The 18071-nt window shown below is 44.7% G+C and overlaps 1 protein-coding gene across 1 annotated transcript in view; it reads right to left on the reverse strand.

Annotated features, from left to right (window-relative positions):
• Positions 1 to 1009: 1009 nt before the first annotated feature.
• FAM120C (family with sequence similarity 120 member C) overlaps positions 1010 to 18071 on the reverse strand; it is a gene marked incomplete at both ends in the record, with an annotated part of 146472 nt that continues 129410 nt past the window's right edge. The window contains 6 exons of the mRNA XM_080718525.1: positions 1010 to 1264; positions 6463 to 6523; positions 8389 to 8527; positions 11072 to 11273; positions 15361 to 15570; positions 17742 to 17856. Coding sequence (XP_080574651.1) covers positions 1010 to 1264; positions 6463 to 6523; positions 8389 to 8527; positions 11072 to 11273; positions 15361 to 15570; positions 17742 to 17856 — 982 coding nt within the window. The remainder of the gene's footprint in view (positions 1265 to 6462; positions 6524 to 8388; positions 8528 to 11071; positions 11274 to 15360; positions 15571 to 17741; positions 17857 to 18071) is intronic.

Raw genomic sequence — 18071 nt, forward strand, 5'->3', positions numbered from 1 at the left:
CATATACATGTACACACACACTTATATATATATAAAATATGTATAGATAAATAGATCTGTCTCTTTATATAAAGGGTATGTGTATGCATATAGATACACGCATTCATATATACACCCACCCACACACCCATGCACGCGCCCATACGTACACATACACACACATACACACAGAGTCTTTTGAGTCCCTTTCGTACTCAGTTTCATAACATCGATTCTCACCCTCGTAGGGTGCGGGCAGCAGAGAGTGGGTGAACTGCACCACATCTTCTATTTTACAAACAATGCACTGGTTGAGAGGCAGGAAAAATCTGCCCGGTACTTTTCCGACTCACTTGAATCTCCCAGTACAAAGGCCATTGGTAGGTTTTTTTTTTTTTAAGTGTATAAAATAAAAAATAAAATAAAATAACCGATATTATCCACTTCCCTAAAAAACATCTACTTCTCTGATTGTCAGGCCGGAGCTAGAGGTGGTTTAGGAAATTCAAGGTAGGTGAGTTAGGGGCAAGAGTGGAGAGGAGGCGGATCCTGATGTTATGCCAGGGCCCTGGCGCTTCACAGAGAAACAGAAGCGAGGAAGCCACAGACAGTTGTCCCCTCAACCCCAGGGATTTGTAGTATTAAATCTAAAATGAGTATCATGATAAATATTGAGAAATCCAGAGCTAGACCTTTTCTATAGGACTGCATGTGACAACACCTGCTTTCTGACAGTTACTGCCTTACTAGCCTCCCGGAGGAGATAAAGAGAAGATTGGTGCTAGATATTTAATTTGAAACTTGGAACTAGTCTTGTTGCTATTCATCTGTAAGCCAATGATTTACCAGGTCTTATGTCTGGAGTCCTAGAGAAAAGATAGGAAAGGGGACACGGCGGATCCGAGAGAACACCCCATCAAAATCCCGGGTAAATCTAGGGTGAGCATTTATAGCCTCCTCTAACTTGGGCCTAGAATCAGAAAAGTAGAGTTTTCCCCTCTTCTTGATTGGTAAAGCCGTCTTCGGCTGGTCATTCCTCTTTGCGCTGAGTTACAGTTTCTAGTTTCTGCTCTTGTCCGCGGTTTTTCTCCCCATTCTTCACAGGGAGGCAGCGGGCACCATTACTGCATGCACTGCTGTCTCTGGGTAAGGCACACTGTGACGGAGCTGGAAGACGTTGCTCGCTCTTCTCTTCCTTGATCAATGTGCCATTGTTTCCATTTACCTGTGAGCGGGACCGCCCCTGACGAAGCTCCAGGGACTTAGAAACTCCATCTGAAGTGCCCTGTCAAAAACAAGTGATAAGACAGTGGAAGTGGGAATCCCAAACTGTCCAGCTCTTGCCTGACACGTCATTAAACTAGCCTGAGGAAGGTGTTCCAGTTCTTCAAAACGGACAGAAAGACTAAAGCTTGCTTTCTTTCTTTCTTTCTTTCTTTCTTTCTTTCTTTCTTTCTTTCTTTCTTTTCTATACTGGGGATTGAACCCAGAAGCATTCTACATCCAAGCTACACCTTCAAGCTGATTTTATTTCTTATCTGGAAACAGGGTCTTACTAGGTTGCTAAGAGCCTCATTAAGTTGCTGAGGCTGGCTTTGAAACTGTGATCCTTCTGTCTCAGCCTCCCAGCTCTTGGGATTACTAGCATGCGCCACCACACCTGGCGATTTAAGTTTCTTGACATCCACATCATCCTATTTACTTATTTGTATTGGGGATGAACTTGGTGGCATTCTACCTGTGAGCTACATCCCCAGCCCTTTTTACTTTTTATCTTGAAATGGTCTTGCTAAATTCCTGAGACTGGCTTTGAAACCATGACCCTCCTGCCTCTCTGTACTGGGATTACAGGCATGTACCACTATGTCCCAGCTGATACCTAGGAAATTCTGATATGTCTTATGAAGCTTTATGGTACAATATCTCTAAATACTTATAGTGACCAAAATGGTGGCTATTTTGATGGCCCCTTTATAGATGAAGATGCCTAGGTTGGGGAAGATGAAAGTAACTTGCTCAAGGTAGAAAGTGGGGCAGGGGCAGGATTCCACTCCAGGTGGATCAGCCTCTATTCTTTCAACTGCCATGCGACACTGACAACTGGATGTGCAAATAAAGGGGAAAGAAACAAAACACAGAGTATCTGTGTACGCTAGTCCACAGAAGCCTTTATGACTAAAAATAATCACCTGTTTTTCTTTGATCCCAGAAATGCGACTGCTTTTGCAAATGACATGAACTGAATTACATTACATCTGGCACTGGCTCTTATGAATGTTATCAGGAGTAATAATAGCTTCTGATTAACACATGGCCACTTATGCTGCGTATTCTTTTGTTCATTTCACAGATAAGACAAGAAGGCTCAAAAAGGCAAAATATCTTGCACAAGGTTAATGGGGTTCCCAGATTTGTATCCAAACCTGTATTGCCTCAAAGGCCTTGCTCTTCCCATGTATGTACCATGTATGTACTTCATAGATTCCTAGAGGATCTAATGAGACACTCCATGTAAAGCACTTAGAACACGTTGTGTCTGGCATACTGTAAGAATTCAGTAAATGGTAACTAACATTGTTCTGATTCCATGCCTCAAGCAATTTTCTATGGGCTCTCTTGTGGCTTGCCCATACAGGAAGAAAGCTCTAGTAGTAATGGTTCAGAGCCTGTGCACTAGGCAGCCAGACCTGGGTCTGATTCCTATCTTTAACAGTGACAGTTGTTAGGCTCTGTTGATATGAGCCCAGCACAGGGCTTTGGTATCAGTTTTCTCAGGCTGAGATATCAACTATGACAACTGACTTCATGGATAATTTGGGGCAAGGTACTTTATTCTTTTGTGCCTCAGTCTGCTCCTGTTTCAAATGGGGAGTACCTCACACGGTACTCACATGGCTTCCATGTGCTCATGTGATCTTTGTATGTGCAGCACTGGGGATGGAACCCAGGGGCATTAAACCTCTGAGCTACACCCCCAGTCCTTTTTATTTTGAAATAGGGTCTTGCTAAGTGGCTGAAGTTCTTACTAAGTTGCTGAGGCTAGCCTCAAATCTGTGTTCTTTTGTCTCAGCCTCCCAAGAACTGGGATTATAGGTATGTGCCACAACATCCATTTGATTGTGGAGTTTAAAAAAGTTCTTTGTTGGCCTGGGGAGTAGTTTTGTGGTAGAGCACATGCTTAGCATACACAAGGCCCTGAGTTCAGTCCCCAGCATCAAAATAAAAGATTTCTTCGTTTTTTTTTTTTTTTTTCTTCTGTACTGGGAATGAAACCCAGAGACATTCTACCTCGGAGCTCCATTCCCAGCCTTATTTTTATCTTTATTTTGAAAAAGGGCCTCACTAAGTAGCTGAGGCTGGCCACAAACCTGTGATCCTCCTGTCTCAGCCTCCCAAGTACTGGGATTACAAGCTTGTGGCATCGCCCAGCTCTTCATATGTTTTGAATACAGGTCCTTTATTAGATACATGTTTTGCAGACTTCTCCCCATCTGCAGCATGTTTTTTCATTCTCTTAAGTGCATCTTCAGCAGAACAGAAAGTTTTTGTTTATTTATTTATTTGTTTGTTTGTTTATTTTGCTACTGGTATTGAACCCAGGAGCATTCTACCTCCAAGGTATACCTCCAGCCTTTTTTAAGTGTATGATACTAGAAATTAAACTCAGGGACATTGCACCTCTGAGCTACACCCCCAGTTCTATTTTACTTTTTACTTTCAAAGAGGGTCTCACTAGGTTGATAAGAGTCTCACTGTTTGTTTTTTTTTTTGGTGTGTGTGTGTGTGTGTGGTTTGGTTTTTTTTGTGTGTGGTACTGGGGGTGGAACCCAGAGGCTTTCTACCTCCGGGCTATACTCCCAGACCTATTTTATATTTTATTTGGAAACAAGGTCTTACTAAGTTGCTGAGAGCCTCACTAAGTAGCTGAGGCTGGCTTCAAACCTGTGCGATCCTCTGGTCTCAGCTTCCCAAGTGCGGGGATTACAAGCGTGCACTGCCACGCCTGGCCCTTTTTATGTTTTATTTTATTTTATTTTTTGCGGGTCTGGGGATGGAACCCAGGGACATTCTACCTCTGAGATACACCCCCAGCCCTATTTTTTCATTCTTTATTTTGAAACAGGGTCTCACAAAGTTGCAGAGGACCTCACTAAGTAGCTGAGGCTGTCTTTGAATCGCGATCCTCCTGTCTCAGCCTCCCAAATGCTGGGATTACAAGCGTGCGCCACCATGCCTGGCTGGAGCTACTCTTTATGTACTAAAAATAGAAGGTTTTTTATACTTCATGCCTAATGATCAATTCTGAGTCATGGTGAGTTGACCAAGGCTGTGTCACCTTATGGAAACCCACCTGACTGATGAGTTTTCCTTCTAGAAGCAAGCCTTTTACCTGGGTGTGGCGGCACATGTTTGTAATCCCAGTATTTGGGAGGCTGAGACAAGAGGGTCGCGGTTCGTGGCCATCCTCGGCTATTTAGGCCCTCCTCAATTTAGTGAGACCATCTTTCAAAATAAAAAAATAAAATAGGGCTGGGGGTATAGCTCAGAGTTAAATTGCCCCTGGGTTCAATCCTCAGTACTGCAAAAAGTAAATAAAAGGAAGCCTTTTAACTTTACTGAGAAGCTTCTGGAAGAAGCTGAGAAGCTTTAGAAAACTCTCAAAATAGTAGGGGTATAGCTCAGTGGCAGAGAATCATGTGCGAAGCCCTGGGTTCTATCCCCAGCACTTCCCCACCCCATCCCACCACCCACAAAAAAGAAAAGAAAAAAGAAAGCAGCTGGGCGTGGTGGCACATGCTTGCAATCTCAGTACTTGGGAGGCTGAGACAAGAGGATCGCAGGTTCGCGGCCAGCCTCAGCTACTTAGTGAGGCCCTCTGCAAGTCAATGAGACCCTGTTTCCAAATAAAGAATAAAAAGTGGGGCTGAGGGTGTAGCTTGGAGGTAGAATGCCCCTGGGTTCTATTCCCAATACCACTATAAAGAAAGCTCCCCAGTTCAGTGCTCTCTAGCATTGAAGCTTGAAGTACCTTATCAAGTGCTCTGTGCACTTACTATTTTAATTCCACTTTTGTGTTGTTTGAGAAAACATTAAGACAGTGAGGATCAGCATGGATGCAATGAGGGCTGGCTGTATAGATGAGAGCTAATAAGGGCTGAAAACGAATGACAACACTGCCTATGATGAAAAACAGCAGACAAAACAGCTAGTAGAGGGGGCTTGACAGAAAGTAGGCACACGGCAGCAAAGGAAATAATCAGATCAAGGGCATGGTGAGAGGCTACAAAATAGGAGCAAATCTGTGCTCTTCAGACAGAGGATTAATATCTATAATAAAAAACTCAAGATACTTAACATAAAAAATAACCCAACTGATAAATGGGCCATTGAACTGCACAGACATTTCTCAAAATAAGAAAGACAAATGGTTGACACATACATGAAAAAACCTTCACCATCCTTAGCAATCAGGGAAATGAAAATCAAAACTACATGAAGCCAGGTGTGGTGGTCATGCCTATAATCCTAGCACTCGGGAGGCTGAGAAAGGAGGATCACAGGTTTGCTTGCGGCCAGCCGCAGCAACTTAACAAGGTCCCTCAGCAACTTAGCAAGACCCTGTTTCAAAATAAAAAATAAAAATGAGGCTGAGGGTACATCTCAGAGGTAGAATATGTCTAGTTCAACTTCTAGTACTATTAATCAATCAATTAATTAATTAATTGAAAATAGGGCCAGGGTATAGCTCAGAGATAGAACATTCCTGAGTTCAGTCTCCATTACCATGAAAGAAGAAGGAGGAGGAGGAGGAGGAGGAGAAAGAGAACAAGGATAATAATCAATCCAGTGCAGTGGTGCATGTTTATAATCCCAGTACTTGGGGGGCTGAAACAGGAGGATTGCAGGTTCAAGGCCAGCCTCAGGGACTTAGAGAGACCCTCCACAATTTAGTAAGTCATTGTTACAAAATAAAAAAATTAAAGGGCTAGGGGAATGTCTTGAAGGTACGACACCCTTGGGTTCAACCCCCAGTACCAAAATAAAAAAAAAAGAAAAAGCAGAATGGCAACGCTCTCCCCCTCCTCTCTCTATTCAGCAAAGGAAAAGTCCAATTTTCCAAGAATCTCTGGTGGCTCCTCAGAAGCTCACATAGGCTACAGCTGATCTCACTCTTTGATCCACTTTGCTTCCTTTCTGGTGACATCGAGCACACACTCTACTAGGCACAGCGTTTGAGGACTCTCCCTGATTTCTGTCTTGTGGTCACACTTGGAAGAGAACGAGCTTCGCTCTCTCGGTGGGAGCCGTTCCAGACAGGCTACCCCTCACTAGGCCCTTATGAGGGGAATGGAATCAAATGCACTGAGGTGTGGAAGCTTTCCTGAGCACACAGGTTTCCAGGCTGGGGTGATCCCTTGTAAGTCAGCTGAAAAAGCACGTGGTATCAAACAGATGCTAGAGAACCTCAAAAAGGGTACTTACTTGTTTATTTTTTTCTTTTTTGTGTCCTTTGGACCCTCTACCAGTCTGTTCTTTTCCATGCCTTTAGCAATGGGAGAAAAAGGGGACATGAGAAACACGGAAAGCCCATCCCGCATTGCCACTTGGTTACTCATCTCCTCTAGAAACTGTGACCCAGCTGAATTAGATGCCCCTCCTCAGTGTTACAACAGTAAACCTCCATCATTGTTATTATTATTATTTCTTCTTCTACTCCTACTCCTACTCCTTCTCCTTCTCCTTCTTCTCCTTCTCTTTCCCTTTCCCCTTCCCCTTCCCCTTCTCCTTCTGTTTTTTGTTGTTTTGCAGTGCAGTACTGGGGATGGAGCCCAGGGGCATTCTACCTCCGAGCCACACCCCCAGTCCTATTTTTTTACTCTTTATTTTTTGGTGGTACTGGGGTTCCTGGAAGCCCTTCTACCTCCGGGCTACACTCCTAGACCTATTTTATATTTTTGAAACAGGGTCTCTTACACCAGCGCGGCTGGCTGCGAACCTGCGCGATCCTCCTGTCTCTGCCTCCCAAGCGCAGGGATTACAAGTGTGCGCCACCACACCCGGCTTACTCTTTATTTTGAAACAGGGTCTCACTAAGTAGCTGAGGCTGGCTGTGAACCTATGATCTTCCTGTCTTAGCCTCCCAAGTACTGAAATTACAAATATTTGCCACCACGCCCTGTTTATCTCTGTTATTTCTATGTTATACCCAATTAATCTCTGTCTCATGCTCTTCTCTAGTTCAAATCTCTTCTAATCAAGGCAGGGTATTTATTTATTTATACTGGGGATTGAACCCAGAGGTGTTGTACCTTCATGCCACACTCGACATCCATCCATCTATCTATCTATCTATCTATCTATCTATCTATCTATCTATCTATCTACCTACCTACCTATCTACCTACCTACCTACCTACCTACCTACCTGCCTGCCTATTTTTGGTATTGGGGTTTGAACCCAGAGGCATTTTACTTCTGGGCTTCACCCCCAGCCCTATTTTATTTTATTTTAATTTAATTTATTTTATTTTTTGGAAACAGGGCCTCACTAACTTGGTGAGAATCTCACTACATTGCTGAGGCTGCCCTCAAAACAGTGATCCTCCTATTTCAGCCTCCCAAGTACTGGCATTACAGGAGTGCACCACCATGCCCAGAATTCTTTTTTTTTAAATATTATGCCAGCATGGTGGCACATACTTGTAATCCTAGCATTTGGGAGGCTGAGATGGGAAGATTGCGGTTCGAGGACAACCTCAGCTATTACTTAGGCCATTTGCATGCAACTCAGTGAGACCCTGTTTCAAAATAAAGAATAAAAAATAGGGCTGGGGATGTAGCTCTTACGTAGAATGCCCTTGGGTTCCATCCTCAGTATCAAAAAAAAAAATTAGAAACCGGGTGTGGTGGTGCATACTTGTAATCCCAGTACTTGGGAGGATGAAACAGGAGGATCACAGGTTTACAGCCAGCCTCAGCTTCTTAGTGAGGCCCTCTACAATTTATTAAGACCCTGTTTCAAAATAAAGAATAAAAAATAGAGCTGGGGGTGTAGCTCAGAAGTAGAAGGCCCCTGGGTTCAATTCTCAGTACTACAATTGCAAAAAAAAAAAAAATTGAAATAAGGTCTCACTAAGTTTCTGAGTCTTGCTAAGTTGCTGAGGCTGGCCTTGAACCTGTGGTCCCTTCTGGCTCAGCCTCCCCAGTACTGGGATTACAGGTACATGTCACCATGTCCTGCTAAGTCAGGGTATTTATTATGTGTTTGCAAAACTAAACTGAAAACAGGATTCAATTATGGATAGTTGGTTAATGCCTCTTACCTTAACAGAAGAGTTTACTAGCTGGGCATTTCCCCAAAGGCACCTTGACTGACACTAGCACAGAACAACTCATTTGAATACATACCCCTTTCCTGGCCCACCGACAGAAACCACTTGCATGCCAAAGGATCCTCGGCCCCTGGAGGACCTGCTGCCAGCCCACTGGCCCACCACCATCCCAGCAATCTCCAGTTTTCCTCCTTGGGGTGGAATTGGATGGAGACCTGGCAAGAGAGATAGAAGAGCAGCAATGAATGGTCAGAGTGAGGTAGGATAAAGGGTGGGAGGAATGACATTACAGTCTACCTCTTGTTCGTATCTCTGACTCTCTTGGTTAAGAAGAAAACATTTTTACCCCATTATGATGCATGAATATAATGCACCAATAAAAAAATTAAAAAAGAAGAAAACAGACCAAATAATGCTATGGGCATGTATAAATATATATGATAATAACATGGGTCCTGATGGAAGCAAATCTAGGGAGAGGGGTTGGTGAGCTGTATGTACCCACCTTAGTAAATGGGATACAAGAGATTAATTTTGCAGCTACAGAGCCTAGCTTGTAGTACAAATTCATTTGGGGGAAATGTCTTGAAATCTAGCTTTGGAAAATTATAGGTCAAACCCACTTTTGTAAAAATACACATTACTACACAGTGTAGGAATAACCAGACAACCAAACTAAACTAAGATAAAAAAGAAACGAAACTACTAGTAATTCATAATTAAAAATCAAGAAGCTGGAAGCCATGCATGGTGGGGCATAGTTGTTTGTAATCCCAGTATCTGTGAGGCTGAGATGGAGGATTGCAGGCTTGCAGCCAGCCTCAGCAAGTAGTGAGGCTCTCAGCAACCTAGTGAGACACTGTTTCAAAATAAAAAATAAAAAAGAGGGCTGGAGGTGTAATTTGGAGGTAGAATGCCTCTACATTCAGTCCCTAGTACCAGTAAATAAAGAAAGAATCAGAGAAGAGCAGGATGGACTGGTGCATGCCTGTTATCCCAGCTACTTGGGAGGCTAAGGCAGGAACCTTGCAAGTATAAGACCAGGTTGTGGAACTTATTAACATCCTGCCTCAAAATTAAAAAATAATAATGAATCCTTGCTTATGTGCAAGGCCCTGAATTCACCCCCCAGTAAAACACATATATACACCCAAAAACCAAACAGACAAAAACCCCAGCCAGGTGTGGTAGTGTACATTTGCAATCCTGGTACTTGGGAGGTTAAAGACAGGAAGACTGCAGGTTCAAGGCCAGCCTCAGCAACTTTGGAAGCTTCCTGGCAACCTAGCAAGATCCTGTTTCAAAACAAAAAATAAAAAGGGCTGTGAGTGTAGCTCGGAGGTAGAATGTCCCTGAGTTCAATCTACAGACACACACACACACACACACACACACACACACCACCACCACCACCACCACCAACAACAACAACAACAACAACAACAAAGAATTAGAAGCTGGCTGTGGTGGCGCACACTTGTAATCCCAGCATTTGGGAGGCTGAGACAGGAGGATCGCGGTTTGAGGACAGCCTCAGCTACTTAATGAAGCCCTTTGCAATTCAGTGAGACCCTGTGAAACAGGTTTATTTACAACCTGTTTCAAAATAAAGAATAAAAAATAGGGCTGGGGGGTGTAGCTTGGAGGTAGAATGCCCCTGGGTTCCAAAAGAAAGAAAAGAGAGAGAGAAAGAGAGAAAGGAAGGAAGGAAGGAAGGAAGGAAGGAAGGAAGGAAGGAAGGAAGGAAGGAAGAATTCAAGATCTATAAAGTTACTTTAGAAGGATGGGAAGGCTGGCTCCTTGACCTGATCATTACCTGAGTGGACAGGGAGTCACCAGAGCTGACTTTCCCACTGCTCACTAAGCCCACCTTCAAACTAAACATCCATACTGACTTCTGTGACTCACTTACAAAAGATTAACCTCAGCTTCCAGCTTTATTGTTTTTAAGAGAGAAGCAACAGACAGCACACATTCAACCACAGCAATGACACTCTCATCTGATGGGACTCTTCCTAGTTCATGTTACAATATCCCCATTACAATAGCCTAAGTCACTGGGGGACACTGTGTTTGAAGTATCAGGATCTGAGCTGCTCAGCTTGTTTTTCTATCACTGTTAAGCAGCACTTCAAGTGGCACCATAATTCATCCGTGTGTGTGTGTGTGTGTGTGTGTGTGTGTGTGTGTGTGTGTCTGTATATGTATTTGTTTTCCCTACTAAACAACAATCCTTTGGGGGGCATGCCCAGTGACATTTGTTTCCATGCTTCTGGAGCTGAAGGAAGGGAAATGTCAGGTGTACTCCCAGAGTGGAAATGGCTACCTTGAGCCATCGGCATCTTCCAACACTGGCCATTCCCTCCAGATGCTCTTATTGCAAATTCCTATGTGATCTGCCTGTAAGGAATGAGCTAACTAAAGGCCACCATGAAGAGCCACTTCATATGAGTAAAGTTCTCCAGATAAGAAAATGACCCTGGTTTCTGTATTACTCATTGCGTGGGTTTGGTTGGTGAGAGTTGGATCACTGGGAACTGGCCACCTCTACGGAGAGGTCTGGGAAGGCAGTGGCCTTTCTTGCCCAGGCCACGCCCCTCTATCTCAATAAGCTGCTCATCAAACTGTTTCGACAGAACCCGGAATGTAAACGAGAAAAGATGTGAGAAGTGATCCTGTAGCTGGCAATATGTACTGGGTGAGGCATTATAGGCGTTATACACAGATTAGACTGGAAATGCCTGGTCTTAGGTACTGACCTGCAAACCCTCGGCTCCTTCCTTGAGGGGGAGGTGGCATCGAGCCCATGGCCCGGGAGTAAAGCGAAACGGGGTAGAGCGAGGGCACCATGGGAGGCACGAATGTAGGCGACGGAAGCAGAGCAGAAGGTGGTGGATGGTTCATGTTGACTCCCTCGAGGATGCTCTGTCTCATCTTTTCCACCTTGGTGGCCAGGTCAGCCTTCAAATGAGGAAGAGGATAATAACAGCAGCTGCTGTTGTCCCATGTTTCAGGCTCCATTAGTGAGCACCTTAGATGCAGTCTCCCAATTCAATTCCCATTAAGGGAATTGGAACCCAGAGTTACATGGCCCCAGGAAATGCACTCAGGAAGCTCATCGAAGGCCAAGCCCTTAATCTTCGCAGGAAAATACTCTACCATCATATTAGCTCTGACTGAGGGCTTGGGCAGCACATTAACTAGACCAATGAGAACAAATCAAGCAATAAAGGCTTACTGATGGCCTATTTTATGGCCAGCAATGGGCTAGGTCCATTGTTTTTATTTCTTTATTTGATCGGCTATGGATCGATCCCAGGGCCTCATGAACATAGGCCTGGCCATTTTTAAGGGAGAGGTAACAGGATTAGGTAAAAGAGAAAAGAACAAAAACCTGACATATAAAAGCCTTTTGACCTCCTCCCCTCTATGCAGGATTGAAGGTCTTAAGCTCTGCTCAAGACAAACGCATCAGCCTAATGCAGTGGCTGGAAAACTTCTTCTGGAAAAGCAAATTTTCTGAGTTTTGCCGGTCATAGTGCATCTGCCACTACCATGCCACCTTACTATTGTAGCATGAAAGCAGTCACAGACAATATGCAAACAAATAAATGTCAGTGTGTTCCAATACATTTTTATTTATAAAAGCAGAGGGTGAGCCAGGTACGGTAGTGTGTGACTATAATTCTAGTACTTGGGAGGCTGATAGGAAGATCACAGGTTTGAGACCAGCCTAAGCAACTTGGCAAGGTCCTCAGCAACTTAGTGAGACATTTTTCAAAATAAAAGGTAAAATAGGGTTGTAGCACATGTAGCTTGGTGGTAGAATACCCTTGGATTCAATCCCTAGTGTCAAAAAAACCAAACAAACAAAAACTCCAAACCAGGGTGTAGGCTGTATTATAAAAAAACGAAGGCTGAGCCAAGCGTGGTGGCGCACACTTGTAATCCCAGCATTAGGGAGGCTGAGACCAAAGGATCGCGGTTCGCAGACAGCCTCAGCTACTTAGTGAGGCCCTCTGCAACTCAGTGAGACCCTGTTTCAAAATAAGGAATAAAAAATAGGGCAGGGGGTGTGGCTCAGAGGTCGAATGCCCCTGGGTTCCATCCCCAGACCCACAAAAACAAACAAAAAAGCCGGAGGCTGACTGGGTATATGCTGATCCTGGCTCTAAACCCACAGCCCAATGCCCTTGAATGAATACGAGTGAGCAGCGCCTCTGTTCCCTTGTCTTACCTCATCTTTCCCAAGGTTTCATTGTAAAACCTCCTCTTCTACTACTCTGCCACCTGCTCTACTACTCTCTTCTATTTTTAAACATAGTTTCTTGACAAAAAAAAAAAAAACTACAACCACTTGCAAAAACGACTTACATAAAACTTGCAAAAAAGGGAACTGGAATCCTACAGGCTGGGGAAAAAGCATATATCTGATTATTCCAAGGGGAAGAAATACAGTAACAACAGGGATATGAGAACTTTAGCTCATAAAAAATTTCAATGTAAGATTTTATTTTATTTTATTTATTTTTGTGGTACTGAGGGTGGAACCCAGGGGCTTTTCTACCTCCGGGTTATACTCCCAGACCTATTTTATTCTTTATTTGGAAACAGGGTCTCACTAAGTTGCAAAGGGCCTCACTAAGTAGCTGAGGCTGGCTTTGAACCTGTGTGATCCTCCTGTCTCAGCCTCCCAAGTGCTGGGATTACAAGCGTGCGCCACCATGCCCAGCAAGATTTTATAAAACTTTCTTGGGGGTACTGGGGATTAAAACTATGGGAGTTCTACCTCTGAGCTATACCTCCATTCCTTTTTCTTTTCTTTCTTTCCTTCTGGTGCTGAGGATTGAGCCCAGGGGCATTCTACCTCTGAGCTATACTCCCAGCCGTTTTTATTTTTTATTTGAAAGCAGTATCTCACTAAGTTGCTGAAGCTGGCCTTGAACATGTGATCCTCCTGTCTCAGCCTCCTAAGTACAAGGGTTATAAGTGTGCACCACCATGCCTGCCTCCTCCGGGCTTTTCCCCCCCAGTACTGGGGATTGAATCCAGAGGCATTCTACATCCAAGATACACTCCCTAGCCCAATTTTGTTATTTGGAAAGAGGGTCTCACTAGGTTGCTGAGAGTCTCACAAAGTTGCTGAGGCTGGCTTTGAACCTGTGACTCTCCTGTCTCAGCCTCCCAAGTACTGGGATTATGAGCTTGCACCACCATGCCCAGCTCCTCCAGGCCTTTTTAATTTTTTTTGAAATAGAGTCTCACTAAGTTGCTGAGGATCTTGCTAAATTCCTGAGACTGTCCTATTACCTGTGATCCTCCTATCTCAGTCTCCCAAGTACTAGGATTAGAGGTGTACACTACTAGGCTCATCTCTGACATATGATTTTCTTTTTTTGTGGTACTAGGGATTGAACTCAGTGACATTCTACCTTTAAAATACACCCCCATTAGGCCGATGCCGGGGCCAGCGGCCAGCATCAGAGCCTGCCGTGAGGCAAGGCCGGAGCTGGGGCCTCCAAGGCCGTGATCGGAGCCTGCCAAGGGGTTAGGCCAGTTCCGGGGCCAGTGGCCAACATTGGAGCCTTCCCTGAGGCAAGGCCACTACTGAGGCCTCCGAGGCCAGGATCGGAGCCTGCTGAGGGGTTAGGCTAGTGCCGGGGCCAGCGGCCGGCATCGGAGCCTGCCTTGAGGCAAGGCTGCTACTGGGGCCTCTGAGGCCAGGATCGGAGCCTGCCGAGGGGTTAGGCCGTTTCCAGGACCAGCAGCCAACATCTGAGCCTTCCCTGAGGCAAGGCCACTACCGAGACCTCCGAGGCTGCAATCGGAGTCTGCCAAGGGCTTAGGCCAGTGCCGGGCCAGCGGCCGGCATCGGAGCCTGCCGTGAGGCAAGGCCAGTGCTGGGGCCTCTGAGGCCGGGATTGGAGCCTGCCGAGGTAAGGTTAGGGCGGTGCTGGGGCCAGTGAGGCCGGGATCGGAGCCTGCCGTGAGGCAAGGCCGGTGCTGGGGCCTCCAAAGCCGGGATCGGAGCCTGCCGAGGGGTAGGCCGGTGATAGGGCTAGTGGCCGGCATTGGAGCCTGCCTTGAGGCAAGGCCGCTACTGGGGCCTCTGAGGCCGGATCGGAGCCTGCCGAGGGGTTAGGCCAGTGTGGGAGCCAGCGAGGCTAGAATCGGGGCCTCCCATGAGGCAAGGCCGCTGCTTGAGCCAGCGAGGTCTGGATCAGTCCACCGGGTAGCCAGACTGGGGCTGTCAAGAGTGGGATCGGTACTTGCAATGCAGCATGCACAGAGAAATGTCTCAGAAAATAAAAACCAAATGCTTCCCCTAATCAGCAATAACTAGGAAGAAAGGGACAACAGGAAGAGGTCGAGTTATAGAAAGGGCCCTATAGTGAAGAAATTAAGGTGGCCAATCAGAGGGTATGGAATAGGGGAGGATGGAGCCTCTTTAAAACGCAGGAGGTACATAAACATATGTATCAAAGTTAATCACCAAACAAGCATGGGATCGAGGGAAGGGGAGGGAATGGGATGGGGACTGGATGAGGGCTAATTGGATGATGTGTGCTTGTATATCCTCTCAAGTCTTGTACTCCAATGTGATATATGATTACAATGCACCAATAAAAATAAATTTAAAAAATAAACTAGACCACAGCTGGACACTTGAAAAAATAAATAAATAAAAAATACACCCCCAGACTGGTTTTGTTATTTGGAAAGAAGGTCTTGCTAAGTTGATGAGAGTTTCACTACTTGCTGAGGCTGGCTTTGAATCTTCACTCCTCCTATCTCAGCCTCCCAAGTACTGGGATTACAGGTGTGTGTCACCACGCCTGGTTGCATATGATTTTCTAACATGTACATATCAGGCTATGGGCTTTTGGGATCATGCCAGTTAAGTTAGGTTACGGTTAGAGACACTCTCCCACTTCTGCTCCTTCCCTCCCTAATGTTTCAGCTCTCTCTCCCTCCCTGCCCATTAATCCATCAATATGCATTCAGCAGACCAGAGATGGCCCTTAGCAACCACCCAACGTGCTCATACCTGGCCATCACAGAGTTCAACCAGAGATACTCTCTCTCGGCCTGCTTTGATGAGCTTGCTCTGGAACAGTTTGCCATCGAAGTAAATCCAGGGGCAGCAGTGCTCCCAAGGGACTGGCTGGCCACAGGCATCATTAGCAAACAGAGCCGTGTCGACCCCGCTCATGAAGAGGGCAGCTAGCTGGATCCCTCGGGCATCGAGTTTCTCAATCTGAAACCAGTAGAGGGAAAAACATTGTTAAGAAATGATGCATTCAGCATCACTTATCTGCAAATCTGCCATTGACAGTGCTCCAAAGTCTGAACGTCCTGGTCTCTGATGTGATGCTAAAAGTGGAAGATCCCCCACCTGGCCTCTTGTGACAGACTGGTGGCAGTTAAGAGGCAGGGACACCAAAAACACCACTAAAATAAAGGTAGACAATTACCTTTAGGCTGTTTGTATGTATATGTGAAACAGAAATTAATTTCATGTTTAGACTTGGGTCCCATCCCCAAGATATCCCATTAGGTATATGCAAATATTCAAAAATCCAAATCTTAGATTTGTGAAATCTGAAATAATTTTGGTGCTAAGCATTTCTGGTAAGGGTTATTCAACCTGTGCGCTCACTGGTAACATTCTTATTCCTGCCATGTTGATTTCTTCCAGTTAAATCTGAACATGTTTCATTTCGATAGAGACATCTGAGTGCATAAGCAGCGTTTATCTATGCTGTTCCCTGAGATAATTTGAAAGATACTCATTACAAGTTTAAAAAGACACCAACTTGAAACATCTTTTTTTTCCATCAAATTAGGAAAAATTCAAGAAGTCAAAACCAAATGAACACTCAATGCCAACAAGGATGTAGTTAATAAATGGAAACTAACACAAAGCCAATGATAAATGGATGCTACAATTAAGCAATAATAGCAAGAACTGTGGCATGTCCATCATCTATTGACTCTGAAATTTTACTTATTTTTTGTGGTACTAGGGATTGAACCCAGAGACATTCTATCTCTGAACTATACTCCCAGCCCCCCCTTTTAATTTTGAAACAGGGTCTCACTAGGTTGTTGAGAGTCTCATGACTTGCTGAGGCTGTCCTCAAACCTGTGATTCTCTTGTCTCAGCCTCCCAGGTGTGTACCACCATACCCAGGCTAGAAATTCTACTTTTGTTTTTTGCAGTATTGGATATTGAACCCATGAGCATTCTACCTCTGAGCTACACCCTCAGCCCCATTTTTTATTCTATACTTTGAAACAAGGTCTCACTAAGTAGCTGAGGCTAGCCATAAACCTGCGATCCTCCTGTCTCAGCCTTTAAAATACTAGGATGTAGCCGGGCGTGGTAGCGCACGCTTGTAATCCCCGCGCTTGGGAGGCTGAGACAGGAGGATCACACGGGTTCCAAGCCAGCCTCGGCTACTGAGTGAGACTCTCAGCAACTTAGTGAGACCATGTTTCAAAATAAAGTATAAAATAGGTCTGGGAGTATAGCCTGGAGGTAGAAAGCCTCTGGGTTCCACCCCAATGCCACACACACAAAAAAATACTGGGATGATAAGCATGCACCGCCATGCCTGGCTGAAATTCTACTTTTAAGAATCTATTCTAGTCAGGTGTGGTGGCACACACTCGTCATTCCAGTAATTGGGAAGTTGAGAGAGGAGGATTGTATGTTTGAAGTCAGCTTTAGCATCTTAGCTAGACTATCAGCAACTTAGCAAGACCCTGTTTCAAAATAAAAAATAAAAGCCGTGCATGGTGGTGCATACTTGCAATTCAAGTACTTGGGAGGCTGAGACAGAAGGACTGCAGGTTTGAGGAGAGCCTCAGCAAGTTGTGAGACTCCTATCAACCTAGAAAGACCCTGTTTCAAAATAAAAACAAAAAATAGCGCTGGGGGCATAGCTTGGAGGGGAGGTAGACTGTCCCTGGGCTCTATCCCCAGTACCAAAAAAAAAAAAAAAAAAAAAGAAAGAAAAGGGCTGGAGGTTTAGCTCAAAGATAGAATGTCTGGGTTCAAACCCTAGTACCAAAAAATTAAAAAAACAAAAACAAAAAGATAAAATAGGGATTGGGGTATAGCTTGGAGAGTGAGTGGCCTTCAATGCCCAGTACCCCATACACAAAAACAGAATCAGAAACCTAACCATGGTCGATGGGCCATGATTTATTTGTTTTCACAATATCCATCTTTTCTGTGTTACCCATTAGTATGGGGGTCAGTATAGCTGGTACCACCTCTTGATTTTATATATATCTGCCTAAGTAAATCAAACACCTATAGAATGTACTTCTCCCATCCCCTGCTTCAGGAAAAAAAATGATCTAAAATATAACCATGAGCTCCTAAAACAAAACAATTCCAATGAAGATGGGTGAAATCACCTTGAGTTCTTGGAGTTGATCTGGTTCATAAAGCTGTGTAGACACTGCCTGTGCAAGGAAGGTGTCTAGCTCATGGCGATGCAGGATTCGGCCACCAGGCCACTGGACCATGTACCTAGAGAACAAAAGCTTCATCATTAGGTCACAAAACGTCATGCATTCAAGTCAGAAGCACTTATTGAGAACCTGTTATGAGCCATGCCTGGGCTGGGTTTTAGCAATCACAACAGAAATAGTAAAGGAATATTTGCATTTGATAACATATAGTCTGGGTTAGGGTTAAGGTACATTAGGTCCCAGGAGAGAAGCACGCATATGATGCTAAGAGAG

This window comes from Muscardinus avellanarius, assembly GCF_963383645.1.
Source record: "Muscardinus avellanarius genome assembly, chromosome: X".
NCBI classification, from domain to species: domain Eukaryota; kingdom Metazoa; phylum Chordata; class Mammalia; order Rodentia; family Gliridae; genus Muscardinus; species Muscardinus avellanarius.